General features: G+C 44.6%; 1 protein-coding gene across 1 annotated transcript in view; it reads right to left on the reverse strand.

Annotated features, from left to right (window-relative positions):
* Positions 1–739: 739 nt before the first annotated feature.
* The window catches only part of LOC115142117 (prostacyclin receptor-like), a 45671-nt gene continuing 30839 nt past the window's right edge, over positions 740–15571 (reverse strand). The window contains exon 2 of the mRNA XM_029681585.2: positions 740–3689. Within this exon, the coding sequence (XP_029537445.1) occupies positions 3405–3689 (285 nt within the window). The 3' untranslated portion in view covers positions 740–3404. The remainder of the gene's footprint in view (positions 3690–15571) is intronic.

Below are 15571 nucleotides of genomic sequence, written 5' to 3' on the forward strand. Positions count from 1 at the left end.
AAGAACACCATCCCAACCGTTAAGCACAGGGGTTGCAGCATCATGTTGTGGGGGTGCTTTGCTGCAGGAGGGGCTGGTGCACTTCACAAAATAGATGGCATCATGAGGGAGGAAAAGTATGTGGATATATTGAAGCAACATCTCAAGACATCAGTCAGGAAGTTAAAGCTTGGTCGCAAATGGGTCTTCCAAATGGACAATGACCCCAAGCATACTTCCAAAGTTGTGGCAAAATGGCATAAGGACAACAAAGTCAAGGTATTGGAGTGGCCATCACAAAGCCCTGACCTCAATCCTATAGAAAATGTGTGGGCAGAACTGAAAAAGTGTGTGCGGGCAAGGATGCCTACAGACCTGACTCAGTTACACCAGCTCTGTCAGCAGGAATGGGCCAAAATTCACCCACCCTAGTGTGCGATGCTTGTGGAAACCCCCCCGAAAAGTTTGACCCAAGTTAAACAATTTAAAGGCAATGCTACCAAATACTAATTGAGTGTATGTAAACTTCTGACCTACTGGGAATGTGATGAAAGAAATAAAAGCTGAAATAAATCATCTCTAATATTATTCTGACATTTCACATTCTTACAATAAAGTGGTGATCCTAACTGACCTGAGACAGGGATTTTTTACTTGGATTAAATGTCAGGAATCATGAAAAACTGAGTTTAAATGTATTTGGCTCAGGTGTATGTAAACTTCTGACTTCAACTATACATGTGGAAAGGTACTCACACCATATAGTTTCAATCTTTATTTGGCATTTGAATATTTTTTACATAGGAACATGTACAGCAACCTATACATAACACGTCTGTAACATGTATTCACTTAAACATTTGTTACAATTGATCCCAATACTGAAGAACATATCTGATACCGTATATTCTCAAGTACAAGAAACCACACTGGAACACACGCTGGGCACGAGTCACATTATAGCTCCGGAAACAAAACCACCACAACACAACACACAACACACTCACATACACAACACAACATCACACAACACAACTGAGGGAACACATAGAAACGTACACAAAAAAGCACTTACCACCTGCAAACATAAACCCAGCACTCTTCACGCAATCACTTTCAAAAATCTGAGTTTACACAGGCAGCCCAATTCTGGTATTTTTTTAGTAATCAGATTAGCTCTGAAAAATATTTGATGTGAAAATAACAGAATTGAGCTGCCTGTGTGACAACAGCCATAGTGACGGAAGAGAAAGAGGACAAAAAAAAGCAACATCTTCAAAACATCGTTTGGTGAGCTTTTTCAACGACGGAACTGCCGACACAGAACTACACTCAAACAAACTCATACAAATGTAGGATCTTAATTTGATCACTGCACCGCGTTAAATGCAAATGAGCTTTGTGATTTGCATAAATTCACTGACAACCCACACTGACACGCGGTTATATTAACAGTATTGCACTTTTCATGTCGCCTACTTTTGGCCAGCTAATAGACTAACCACCGATCAAGCAACATTATGGACTAAAATGTTCAAATCCTGTGGCTGCAGGATTCTTTTTGGTGTGACAATATAGGTCAAATGAATTAGCTTGATTCGAAAGAGAGGTACCATCTTGCGTGAGTACACAAAGGAATGTTCATACGATATATTGTACAACAGAATAGCTCCATAGACACAGGTCTTTCTCAATGAGCCCATAATACACCCCAGCTTTGATTGCCTACGACAGCGCATTGACGAAGTGTTGGACGCAAAGATCTGGAAACTGAGACGTGGGTTTAAGACATGTCACGTGCACATGCATAGGATCCATGATCCATTCAGCCTTTCAAGAAGATAAAGAGATTGGCCTTCATTCATACAGAGAGAGAGGCCGTCACGCTGTATGAATGTGACCTGCTGTGACCTCGTACTTGACCTCGCAGGCCTACATTCTGTTTTCGCTACACGGACCAGTGCAGCGAAACGGAGCATAAGCTGCATCCCACACTTCAATGATGTGACAGATCAGACAGCCATGTGAAGAGCTAAGAGTTTAAAGAGGGCAAAGGGGCTGTCGATGAAACACAGCATAACAAATCACATGTTACTCGTTCGTGCATGTTGATGTACTACACTGTTGTTGATGTCACATGAAGTTAATGACCTGATTTCCTTGGGCATATGCACGGGCATATTGTCTGTTTTTTGATGTATCGTGTTGTACATTTTACAAGATGTGAAATAATTCAGGAAGTGAGGAAATCTAAATTCCATCAGGTCGTAATCGTGGACACGACCATACCATCTTTGGTAAGCAAACAGAATGATTAGTAGATTTTTGTAACAGGAACATTCTCGCCCAGTTTGGAAATGGTGTCCAGTGATACCTGGACAGAAGACCTAGTGCAAAACATTTTCCCGGGTTTCACCGGGTGGCTTATATAGCGCCTTCAGAAACTATTCACACCCCTTGACTTTTTCCACATTTGGTTGTGTTTCAGCCTGAATTTAAAATGGATGATGATTTTTGAAAACGTTTCAAAGTAAAAGCTGAAATGTCTCGAGTCAATAAGTATTCAACCGCTTTGTTATATGGCAAGCCTAAATACATTCAGGAGTCTTAACAAATTTGCTTAACATAATAAGTTGCTTGGACTCACTCTGTGTGCAATAATAGGGTTTAACATGATTTTTACCCCACACATACAATTATCTGTAAGGTCCCTTAGTCAAGCAGTGAATTTCAAACACAGATTCAACCACAAAGACAAGGGTTTTCCGATGCCTCACAAAGAAGGGCATTGGAAAGATGGGTAAAAAAAAAAGCAGACATTAAATATCCCTTTGAGCACGGTGAAGTTATTCATTACACTCTGGATGGTGTATCAATACACCCTGTCTCTACAAAGATACAGGGGTCCTTCCTAACTCAGTTGACGGAGAGGAAGGAAACCGCTCAGGGATTTCACCATGAATGCTGACTTTAAAACAGTTACAGAGTTTAATGGCTGTGATAAGAGAAAACTGAGGATGGATCAACAAACATTGCAGTTACTCCCCTCCAGGGCTGGTTGTCCATAATAAATCCCTCTTAGTGGTCCTCTCCTGCATACATTCAGTACGGAGCAGGGTTTTCTGTCCTTTTCAGTTGCTTTCAGTTAAGTTTACAGTGAGTTTAAAGGCACAATCAATCATTTTATCCACTCCTTTGCAGTCTTTTTGTACAGCACGGCCATGTATGAAATATGTAGCTCATGCATCAGTATACACATATGCATTCTAGTCAATAGCGCATAAGGTACTGGATAAGAGCTGGTGGTCCACAAAGTGAATTCTCCAACTCCTCTATCCAGAACCCCTTCCCCCATTGTCTGCTCTCCCACATACATACATCCATAACTCCCATCCTCTTCCCTGCCCCGGGTCCCACCCCTCACATCAGAGGGGCCGGCTGGAGTATAGGTTGGGCTGCAGGGAGACGGAGGGCTTGGGAGACTCCCTGTGGTCGTCAGGGGGTAAGGAGAAGGTGCAGTGGGCCGTGTTCTTCACCGCTCCCCCCGTGAAGCGGCAGCACAGCAGCGAGCGGAGGTGGCGGAACACGGACTTGCGGAAGATGATGAACACCCAGGGGTCCACGATGGGGTTGAGGGCCTGGAAACGGAACGCCAGCAGGTTCTCCTGGTCGTCACCCACCGGCTCGATGGCATTGGCGAAACCGGCAATCTGAGGAGAGTTAAATACGAGAGAGTTCAGTTTATTAGGATCCTCAGTAGCTACTCTTATTGGTCAACATAAAATGTTACATACATTTTATGTGTAGGGAGAGATACAGAAAAATAGAGTGCTGGGGGTGGGGAAGAGAGTAATAAGGGGGAGGCAACAAGAGCGAGGGAGGAGTAAGGACAAGACCCTGTATAAAAAGGCCAGTATAAAATGACAGGACAGAATGTTACAGACAGACAGGCAGAATAAGACAGGCAGAATGAGAAAGACAGACAGGCAGAATGAGACAGACAGACAGACAGGCAGAATGAGACAGACAGGCAGAATGAGACAGACAGACAGACAGGCAGAATGAGACAGACAGACAGACAGGCAGAATGAGACAGACAGACAGACAGGCAGAATGAGACAGACAGACAGGCAGAATGAGACAGACAGACAGACAGAATGAGACAGACAGACAGACAGAATGAGACAGACAGACAGACAGAATGAGACAGACAGACAGACAGAATGAGACAGACAGACAGACAGAATGAGACAGACAGACAGACAGACAGACAGACAGACAGACAGACAGACAGACAGACAGACAGACAGACAGACAGACAGACAGACAGACAGACAGACAGACAGACAGACAGACAGACAGACAGACAGACAGACAGACAGACAGACATCCTGCCTACAGAGAGCAGCTGGCTAAAAAGCATCTCAGCCGCCCCATTCCAATCCCCTTATATCCTGTGATGTATTCAACAAACAGTCTCATAATTGATTACGTGGCCTGGTGGAGTGTTATTGTGTCACAGTGTCAAATGTTTCCCTGTTGCTAAGGCCTGGGAGTGAAAAGTAATAACCCAAAAGACGGAATGGGAGCAGCCCAGGGACTATTACAGGCCTGAGCTGTGCCAAATCCCCATGCAGGAGGGAGCAGGAACAGCGCTCTCTCCTCCCCACCATGGGCTAAACTAGCCAGAACAGACACAATGTCCTGTAATGCACTAACAGACATGGGAGAGGATCAAAAGGCAGAGAACACTGTGCAGACACTGTATTTGCGTTGCCATGTCGCCACAACTACAGACTAGAGGTCGACCGATTAATCGGAATGGCCGATTAATTAGGGCCTATTTAGAGTTTTCATAACAATCGGAAATCGGTATATTTGGGCGCCGATTTGCCAATTTTTTTGTATTTATTATTATTTTTTACACCTTTGTTTAACTAGGCAAGTTAGTTAAGAACACATTCTTATTTTCAATGACGGCCTTGGAACGGTGGGTTAACTGTCTCGTTCAGGGGCAGAAAGACAGATTTTCACCTTGTCATCTCGGGGGACCCAATCTTGCAACCTTACAGTTAACTTGTTCAACGCAATAACGACCTCTCTCTCTCTCGTTGCACTCCACAAGGAGACTGCCTGTTATGCAAATGCAGTAAGCCAAGGTAAGTTGCTAGCTAGCATTAAACTTATCTTATAAAGAAACAATCAATCATAATCACTAGTTAACTACACATGGTTGATGATATTACTAGACATTATCTAGTGTGTCCTGTGTTGCATATAATCTGACTGACCATACAAGCATACAAGTATCTAAGTATCTGACTCTGCGGTGGTAGCCAGAAGCAGGCGCGTAAACATTCATTCAAACAGTACTTTCATGCGTTTTGCCAGCAGCTCTTCGTAGTGGGTCAAGCATTGCGCTGTTTATGACTTATCAACTCCCAAGATGAGGCTGGTGTGACCGAAGTGAAATGGCTGGCTAGTTAGCGCGCGCTAATAGCGTTTCAAACTTTACTCGCTCTGAGCCTTGGGGTGGTTGTTTCCCTTGCTCTGCATGGGTAACACTGCTTCGATGTGGTGGCTGTTGTCTTTGTATTGCTGGTTCGAGTCCAGGGAGGAGCGAGGAGAGGGACGGAAACTATACTGTTACACTGGCAATACTAAAGTGCCTATAAGAACATCCACTAGTCAAAGGTTAATGAAATACATGGTATAGATGGTATAGAGGGAAATAGTCCTATAATAACTACAACCTAAAACTTCTTACCTGGGAATATTGAAGACTCATGTTAAAAGGAACCACCAGCTTTCATATGTTCTCATGTTCTGAGCAAGGAACTGAAACCTTAGCTTTCTTACATAGCACATATTGCACTTTTACGTTCTTCTCCAACACTTTGTTTTTGCATTATTTAAACCAAATTGAACATGTTTCATTATCTACTTGAGGCTAAATGGATTTTATTGATGTATTATTTTAAGTTAAAATAAGTGTTAATTGAGTATTGTTGTAATTGTCATTATTACAAATATATATATATATTTTTTAAATCGGCCGATTAATCTGTATCGGCTTTTTTGGTCCTCCAATAATCGGTATCGGCGTTGAAAAATCATAATCGGTCGACCTCTACTACAGACACATGACAAAATTAACTGATGTTTCTGTAGAAATGTAGTAATGCCTTTTGGAGGGAAGGGAATCCCCAAATTGCACAAAATGACTTTAGCGAAAGAGTCACTTGTCACACACACACACACACACACACACACACACACACACACACACACACACACACACACGTTATGTTTTTCTATCCTTGTGGGGACCAAAAATGTATTTCCATTCAAAATCCTATTTTCCCTAACCCTTAGTCCTAAACCTAACACTAACCCATACCCTAACACAGACCCTAAACCTAATCCCTAACCCAGGCCCTAAACCTAACCCTTACCCTAACCCAGGCCCTAAACCTAACCACTAACCCATTCCCTAACCCAGACCCTAAACCTAACCACTAACCCATACCCTAACCCAGGCCCTAATCCTAACCACTAACCCAGGCCCTAAACCTAACCACTAACCCATACCCTAACCCAGACCCTAAACCTAACCCATTCCCTAACCCAGACCCTAAACCTAACCACTAACCCAATCCCTAACCACTAACCCATACCCTAAACCTAACCCAGACCCTAAACCTACCCACTCACCCTTTACCCTAAACCGAATTGTAGACCTTACCCTAAACCTAACACATAAGCTTAAAATAGCCTTTCTATTTTACTATCCTTGTGGGGACCGTTGGGGATTTTAGGTCCCAACAAGGATAGAAGAACCAACGCGCACACAGGCATGCACACACACAGACACACACACACACACACACACACACACACACACACACACACACACACACACAGAGAGCATAGCCTCTCTTCCCTCTCACAAGGACCCTTATTTCCTCTTCAAAGCTGACAAACCTCACTGTTGCAGGAAAGATTCCCAATTTAAGGACTAACGATGGCTACATGGGACCACAGCTCATGTAATGCATTACATTCATGGGAGTGGAGGATCAATTATAAATGCAGCAGGTTTTCCCTGATTCAATTGCTGGTCCCATGGCTTGGTTCTGGGCTGCACTGTCATTTATTCATTCACAGTGAAAGGGTGGCCGGCCTACTGTAGGGGTGAAATATGTGTCATCCATTGGAGCACGCTGAGGGATAGTGAAGTAAATCTACCATTACTGCCATTACTGTAGCCCCAGGCTGAGTTAGAGGAGGTATATGTTATATGGGCTGTTCTCTGAGTCTGAACAGCGGCAGTAAGGTTAAGGGTCAGACACATATCTCCCAAGGCAGTAGAGAAGTTAAGAGGCCCTATACTGTACAGGCTGACAATTGTGGTCCTCTGTAGTTCAGTTGGTAGAGCATGGCACGGTGCTAGGCCAGGATAGTAGGTTTTATTCCCGGGACCACCCATATGTAAAAAGATATATATATATGTATACACTACTCAAAGAAATAAAGGGAACACTAAAATAACACATCCTAGATCTGAATGAATGAAATATTCTTATTAAATACTTTTTTCTTTACATAGTTGAATGTGCTGACAACAAAATCAAACAAAAATGATCAATGGAAATCAAATTTATCAACCCATGGAGGTCTGGATTTGGAATCACACTCAAAATTAAAGTGTAAAACCACACTACAGGCTGATCCAACTTTGATGTAATGTCCTTAAAACTAGTCAAAATGAGGCTCAGTAGTGTGTGTGGCCTCCACGTGCCTGTATGACCTCCCTACAACGCCTGGGTATGCTCCTGATGAGGTGGCGGATGGTCTCCTGAGGGATCTCCTCCCAGACCTGGACTAAAGCATCCGCCAACTCCTAGACAGTCTGTGGTGCAAAGTGGCATTGGTGGATGGAGCGAGACATGATGTCCCAGATGTGCTCAATTGGATTCAGGTCTGGGGAACGGGCGGGCCAGTCCATAGCATCAATGCCTTCCTCTTGCAGGAACTGCTGACACACTCCAGCCACATGAGGTCTAGCATTGTCTTGCATTAGGAGGAACCCAGGGCCAACCGCACCAGCATATGGTCTCACAAGGGGTCTGAGTATCTCATCTCGGTACCTAATGGCAGTCAGGCCACCTCTGGCGAGCACATGGAGGGCTGTGCGGCCCCCCAAAGAAATGCCACCCCACACCATGACTGACCCACCGCCAAACCGGTCATGCTGGAGGATGTTTCAGACAGCAGAACCTTCTCCATGGCGTCTCCAGACTCTGTCACGTCTGTCACATGTGCTCAGTGTGAACCTGCTTTCATCTGTGAAGAGCATAGGGCGCCAGTGGCGAATTTGCCAATCTTGGTGTTCTCTGGCAAATGCCAAACGTCCTGCACGGTGTTGGGCTGTAAGCCCAACCCCCAGCTGTGGACGTCGGGCCCTCATACCACCCTCATGGAGTCTGTTTCTGACCATTTGAGCAGACACATGCACATTTGTGGCCTGCTGGAGGTCATTTTGCAGGGCTCTGGCAGTGCTCCTCCTTGCACAAAGGCGGAGGTAGCTGGCCTGCTGCTGGGTTGTTGCCCTCCTACGGCCTCCTCCACGTCTCCTGATGCACCGGCCTGTCTCCTGGTAGCGCCTCCATGCTCTGGACACTACGCTGACAGACACAGCAAACCTTCTTGCCACAGCTCGCATTGATGTGCCATCCTGGATGAGCTGTACTACCTGAGCCACTTGTGTGGGTTGTAGACTCCGTCTCATGCTACCACTAGAGTGAAAGCACCGCCAGCATTCAAAAGTGACCAAAACATCAGCCAGGAAGCATAGGAACTGAGAAGTGGTCTGTGGTTATCACCTGCAGAACCACTCCTTTATTGGGGGTGTCTTGCTAATTGCCTATACCTGTTGTCTATTCCATTTGCACAACAGCATGTGAAATTTATTGTCAATCATTGTTGCTTCCTAAGTGGACAGTTTGATTTCACAGAAGTGTGATTGACTTTGAGTTACATTGTGTTGTTTAAGTGTTCCCTTTATTTTTTTGAGCAGTGTATATATGCACGCAGGACTGTAAAGTCACTTAGGATAAAAGGGTCTGCTACATGTCATATATTACTACCCGGGCAGACGCACGACCTTGGTGACTACTCAGTGAGCCGTGACTTCGAGAGCTGGTGACAGCCAGACTAATATATTACAGCCTCTCCATTGTTGGCATTACAAGGCCTCTAAGAATGATGGTTACAAACTAGGAGCCTGTTTAACAGTGATAGATGAATACATAATAAATCAATAAAAAACAGTTTTATGGTGACAGTGTCTGGGTGGGATGTCACACATCAGGCACACTGACACACACCTAGTGATTGTCAACTCACATTTGGATTTATTTGTAACCTTTATTTAGGTAGGGGAGTCCCACTGAGGTCTCTTTTTTTTTTAAAGGAGCCCTGCGTTGTAAGACCAAGCAATTATACATTCAAGGCACAAACCTAGGAAACACACAAAGAAGAACAGACAGCAAAAGAAACATCAAAAAGAAAACAAAACGCAGGAAATGTGATTTGGATGTGTACTGTGAAAGAAAGCTTAATATGATGTTTGTTGTTACGCGCTGCTAAAGCGTCTCAAAAACAACACTGCTTCAACTACCACCTTCTCCTTGCCACCCAGCCACATATGGCTCTCTGGGCAGACCTGGTATCCTTTAAAAGAGACACAAATCACGGGCGCTGCCACCGAGTGTGGGTTTAGAACGCAGTATAGATGTGAGGCATCAGCCGCTGGTTAAACATGCTCCATACCGATGAATGTGTGTGGTTTATAAGGCTCTGTGACAGGCTGCAGCAGCAGGGCAGTCTGGGGGGGGGACAATCCATCAGTAGGAAAAGGCATATACAAGAATAATAAAACACACACGCGCACACCTAAGGGTGTATCTACCTGGGTACAGTCTGTCTGTGCGGGTGCGGATCAGAGAGGCATGGATACATTATAGGCCATTTGGTGCTGGTCTTTGCTATCAGGAAATAGGCCCCATAATGGACGTCCATAGCAGCCTATTAGTCTCCATCTTAGCTCCTGGAGGACCGTTACTCTCCTTCCCCTCAGATCCTGTTTCAATGGGAGGATAAAGTTCTGCGTCTGCACACCCCAGAGATAGCAAAGCAGTGAATCCCAGAGAGCGAGAGAGAGCGAGAGACCGCATCATTCTTACTTTTTGTTTGACATGCAACTCCATGTGAAAACAACCACGTAGAGTACCACTTCCTGTTCTCATACATCTTTCTGTGAACAAGAGTCTTGATGATACGGTGTTAGTTCGCAGTCCAATAATGACTTCAGTTGTTCCTGAGAATGAGAACACAAAGTAACTTTCCTGTGTTTTCATCCTCCTTCCCTCAGCCTGTTATTACAGTCCATCCTCTGAACACTACAGTCCATCCTCTGAACACTACAGTCCATCCTCTGAACACTACAGTCCATCCTCTGAACACTACAGTCCATCCTCTGAACACTACAGTCCATCCTCTGAACACTACAGTCCATCCTCTGAACACTACAGTCCATCCTCTGAACACTACAGTCCATCCTCTGAACACAGGCTGAATTTCATTTATTTAACCTTTATTTAACTAGGCAAGTCAATTAAGAACAAATTCTTATTTACAATGACGGCCTAGGAACAGTGGGTTAACTGCCTTGTTCAGGGGCAGAACAACAGATATTTATCTTGTCAGTTCAGGGATTCGATTTAGCAGCCTTTCGGTTACTTGCCCAATGCTCTAACCACAAGGCTTCCTGCCGCCCCTAAATACACTACAGTGAAAACTATAGTATTTATACCATGGTATACTATAGTATTTGTTTCGTGCTGGCCCAACACTCTAACCACTAGGCTACCTGCCGCCATGAAAGGTCACAAACAAGGGCTAACTTTTGCGTCAATGCAGGCGCCCCCCCAAGCCCGGAGACTTGGACTCATCCAGGGGAGTCATTCCTGTACAGTGAACGTTAATCTATGGTGGTCCATGGAGGTCTTTCTATACCCTACTCTAGGAAGCCCAATTGCCTGAGAGTTTTATAATCTACTTAGCACTGAGAAAACGGTGTGTGTGTGTGTGTAAGGTAGCTGGACTTTGTATGATCAACACCCATTTGAACCCTATTCCCCACAGCCAAACCATTATGGAGAAAAAACGTCTAGATGTCTAGCTCTCAGACAATGTGCGTGTGCCGTCTGCGTGCGCGTGGGAATTCTATCTGTGGAATCACTCGGTCAATATCTTCCATCTGTCCAACAAAATTAGAACCAGTCCACACAATCCTTTTGTCATCTGTCTGGGGAATCATTGTGTGTGTGTGTGTGTGTGTGTGTGTGCGTGCGTACTAAGAAAGCCCAAAAAGGCTACAGAGAGACTTCAATGCAGCCATTAAGACTGTACAAGTGCTCAGCAGGCTTCTGTGTATTGACTGGTAACAATAGGAGAGTTATTTACCCGGAAGGCTCAATCCCCAGGCGGTGTCTGGACCTGCTGCGTACGCGCCGGCAAGGAAACAAAGCTTTTATCAAAGTATCCAACTACACGATACATAGGTGACCTGTTCAAGCGGTTGTTTAAAGCCTCTAATGTACCCTTACTGGAAAGAGTATTATGCTCTGAGGAGGGGTGCATCAGTTCTAGAGGCAAGCACAATGTTGACCAGGCAGGCACCATGAGACACAGCCCATCAGGGCCTGTGGTCTGTTCATAACTCATACCGAGCCTGGCAACCATAAGAGATACTGGGCATCGCAGACCAGAGCTAACACAAGGTTGATATCTCCTCTGTCAGAGGGCAACTTCAGAAAGAGGGAGGGAGAGCGTTCTCCTTCAGCTCATCCTCAAATGGTGATGCCTCACCCCAGCAATCGAGCTCCATTGTCATCCTGTGCTTTTCTTAGCAACTATCTGCGTGTTGTTGATCATTATCTCATAATTACCCTTGTATGTTAATCATTGTTACGCAGTCTTTCTAACTACTGAAGTAACAAAGAACAGATGTGTGCCAGGAAATATGACACTGTCACTGACTTCACACACACACACATGTTTTGTCCCACCACAATGTCTTTTAAAACATCTACTTAAGTCTTGTTTTTCGAGCCCTGAGAACTTGTTTGCACGCATCCGCACTCACACTTACACACGGACACACACAGCCGCACACGGACGTGACCTCACACTCAGTGAGTTAACCTCTTGCCTCTACTTGGGACGCTTGCGTCCCAACTAGAGCTCTGGAAATGCAAATGCGCTACGCTAAATGCTAATAGTATTAGTTAAAACTCAAAAGTTCATTAAAATACACATGCAGGGTATCAAATTAAAGCTACACTCGTTGTGAATCCAGGCAACAAGTCCGATTTTTAAAATGCTTTTTGGCGACAGCATGAGAAGCTATTATCTGATAGCATGCACCAATACACTACAACAGAAAAGCACAGCAGGGGACGTAAACAAAATAATTAGCATTTCGGCGTTACACAAACCGCACAATAAAATAGAAAACAGTCATTACCTTTCACCATCTTCTTTGTTGGCACTCCTAGATGTCCCATAAACACTATTGGGTCTTTATTTCGATTAAATCGGGCCATATAAAGCCAAGATATCGTTATATGTAGACTGTGTGATAAACGAAAAAAACAGCGATTTCACAACGTAACGTAATTTTTTTAAATTCAAAAAGTAGACGATAAACTTTCACAAAACACTTCGAAATACGTTTGTAATGCTACTTTAGGTATTAGTAAACGTTAATAAGCGATAAAAATCATCCGTAGGCGATGTAAATATCATTAGCTGTCGTCTTGGAAAAAATTTCAGGAGAGAGCTCTTCCGGAATGATCTGGGCGGAGACCGGAGGTAAGCGGTGCCCCTGTTTCGGTTCAACCAAGAATCAAAGATGATTCAATTCACAAGACTCTAGACAACATGGGGATGCTGTGGGAGTTGAATGCTCGGTCTTATCTAATTCGGCTCACTGTTAACAATTGCTGGAAGTGGCGCAAGGATATTTATTTCCATTTTCTGTGATCAGGTTTTCCTGCGCTTTCCGATGTAACGCACGTTATGTAATAGCCACAGTCGTGATTTAACCAGTTTTAAAAACGTCCGAGGGTTTCCTATCCACACATTCTAACCATATGAATGTACTATATTCCTGGCATGAGTAGCAGGGCGCTGAAATGTTGCGCGATTTTTAACAAAATGTTCAAAAAAGTAGAGGGTCGACTGAAGAGGTTAAGGAGTGGTGTGGCAGCTTGGCTTTGACATCTTTCCATCCGCTCAGACTAACCCCTCTCTAATTGTGGTCCTCTTCTTTCAGGTCCCGCTCTCTTTCTTCTCCCCTCATCCACCCTCCCGCACTCTGTTTCATTCCCCATCTCTCCCCTCCTTACAAGTCTCTCCATCCTCTCTTGTCATCTCCTGTTTTTCCATTGTTGCCATTATCATGATCTCCCCTCATAAGCTCAACCCTCTCTCCTCTCCTCCCACTCCCACGTTCTCTCTCACTTTGCACCTCGGTCTGCTTGCACTCTCCCCTTCAGAAAGCCAGAAAGCTCCTGTTCCGGTACCAAGTCCTCTTTCGTTACCAATAAGGGGAACTGAGGGCAGGTGTTGTAAAAAAGAAAAAAAAAATTTTTTTTAAAGACTGTTCACCTGAAGCAGCATGTGGCCCGATACACAGCACAAACACCGTCTGACCCATAAAACAGACGAATAGAGACTGAAAAGTGCTGCATTTGCTGTGTAGCAGCCAGCCCAGAACCTGCTAATAGAGGCCACATTAAAGAGGAAGTCAAACTGTAGTCACTGTGTCACTGTGCTGGAGTCCCCACTCTCAGACGGCGAAAGAAGACGACTATATAGGCTGAAAGCACATCTAGCCATGTTGCAATGCCAATAGAAGGTTTCAGCAATAGGCTGAGTGGGCGTTTACCGTTGGATCCCCCCCCCCCCCCACACACACACAGATCTGATGATCAGAGCAACTTCCTAAGAACCGGTGTCTATTGTTTTCCTGAAAGACTCCTTCACTCACGGGACGACGATAATTGGAGAACGAGGAGGCACAAATCACATCCAGAAGGAAGGATGTGTGACTGAGTGACAGAGGATGAGGGAAATGGGGCAGAGATCATAGCCCATCTTCTCCAGCTATACATGGTGGGACTGGGACCGACAGACAGAGAACGGAAGGGACAAGAACAGACCAGGAGTGACCAGGACACCCTCAACAGAGGGCAAAACGGGATTTCAAAAAATGTAACACTCGGAGGAAGCTTGTCCAATAAAAACGCTCATATTTGTTTTGTGACTGAAAATGCTTTCTCCCGTTTTGTGCCCAAATTAGACCAGAAGAAACCTGGCAGGAAATAGCAGAAATAGCAGAATGTTTGTAGGGCCACAGAGGAACACTAGACCTTTCCCCAGAGTCCCTTCCTCTGTAGCATAGAATCTCTAAAGATAGTAAACCCTGTGGTGAGGATTTCTGACTGTCACTCTGATGTACACCTGTGATTACCTCGCAGGTACATGTCTTTTACTATTAAAACTGTTGGCACGTGAGAGAGGCAGGTAGCATGCGATGGGTTTATGTTACACCACAGAGACAGCACGAGCTGTCACTGTAGCCACTTCACAAGCCCTGACATGTAGACTCTCGTTAGGATTCTCTGTGACGAATATGGCTTCCAGAACACACCAAACGACCTTCCTGCACATAACCTCAACACACTACTACAAACCTGGGGTAATACAGGGGCGTGTGAAGTAGGACACACCATAGCAAAATGTTTTGAAATGCTCTGCAACAGGAAATGAAAATGGTTTGAGTCTTATTTGAGTAGTTTCGGTAACATGTCCCCGTTTCACGCAGTCCCCAAACGTTTTCTCCCTACTGAACACGAACCAGGGTTATCTTTAGGCCTCTTCAGTATAGCAACTGCAACAGCCACCCACTGACAGCCTCAGTGACAGGGCTGCTCCAAAACATGCGCTAGAGTTGTTGGCATTGGGCTGGTCGTCAGAGAGTTTTCCCTACAACTAATTGATGAGTAAACTTTACAGCCGTTTCACATGTTCGCTCAAATTAGAGACAGTAAACAACAACAAAAAAAAAAAACCTATGAAGAGTGAAAGGACGAGTGAGAGAGAAACAGACAGAGCAAGGCTTCAGGGTTTGGCAGGCCATTTGTTGTGGTATGCAGAATACATGATCGACTCAATAATTTGGCAGGGCGCGTTGACTAGGGAGAGAGCATGAAAAAGAACCATATGTGGTAGACTGCTTCTACTTCCGGGATATACTGTATTTGGTTTCATGGTCATATCTACTTGACTAATGTCTTATACAGTATGTGTACTCTATATTCAAAGAAAATCAAGTCAGAATTTCATCCGGTAAAAGGGAGGAACGCTTCCACCCACTTGGCACAGATGTCAATTCAACGAGTTTCCACTGTTAGTTGAAAGTCATGTAATTGAGAAGACATTGAAACAACGTTGATTCAAC

The sequence above is a fragment of the Oncorhynchus nerka genome, linkage group LG14 (assembly GCF_034236695.1).
Source record: "Oncorhynchus nerka isolate Pitt River linkage group LG14, Oner_Uvic_2.0, whole genome shotgun sequence".
NCBI classification, from domain to species: Eukaryota; Metazoa; Chordata; class Actinopteri; order Salmoniformes; family Salmonidae; genus Oncorhynchus; species Oncorhynchus nerka.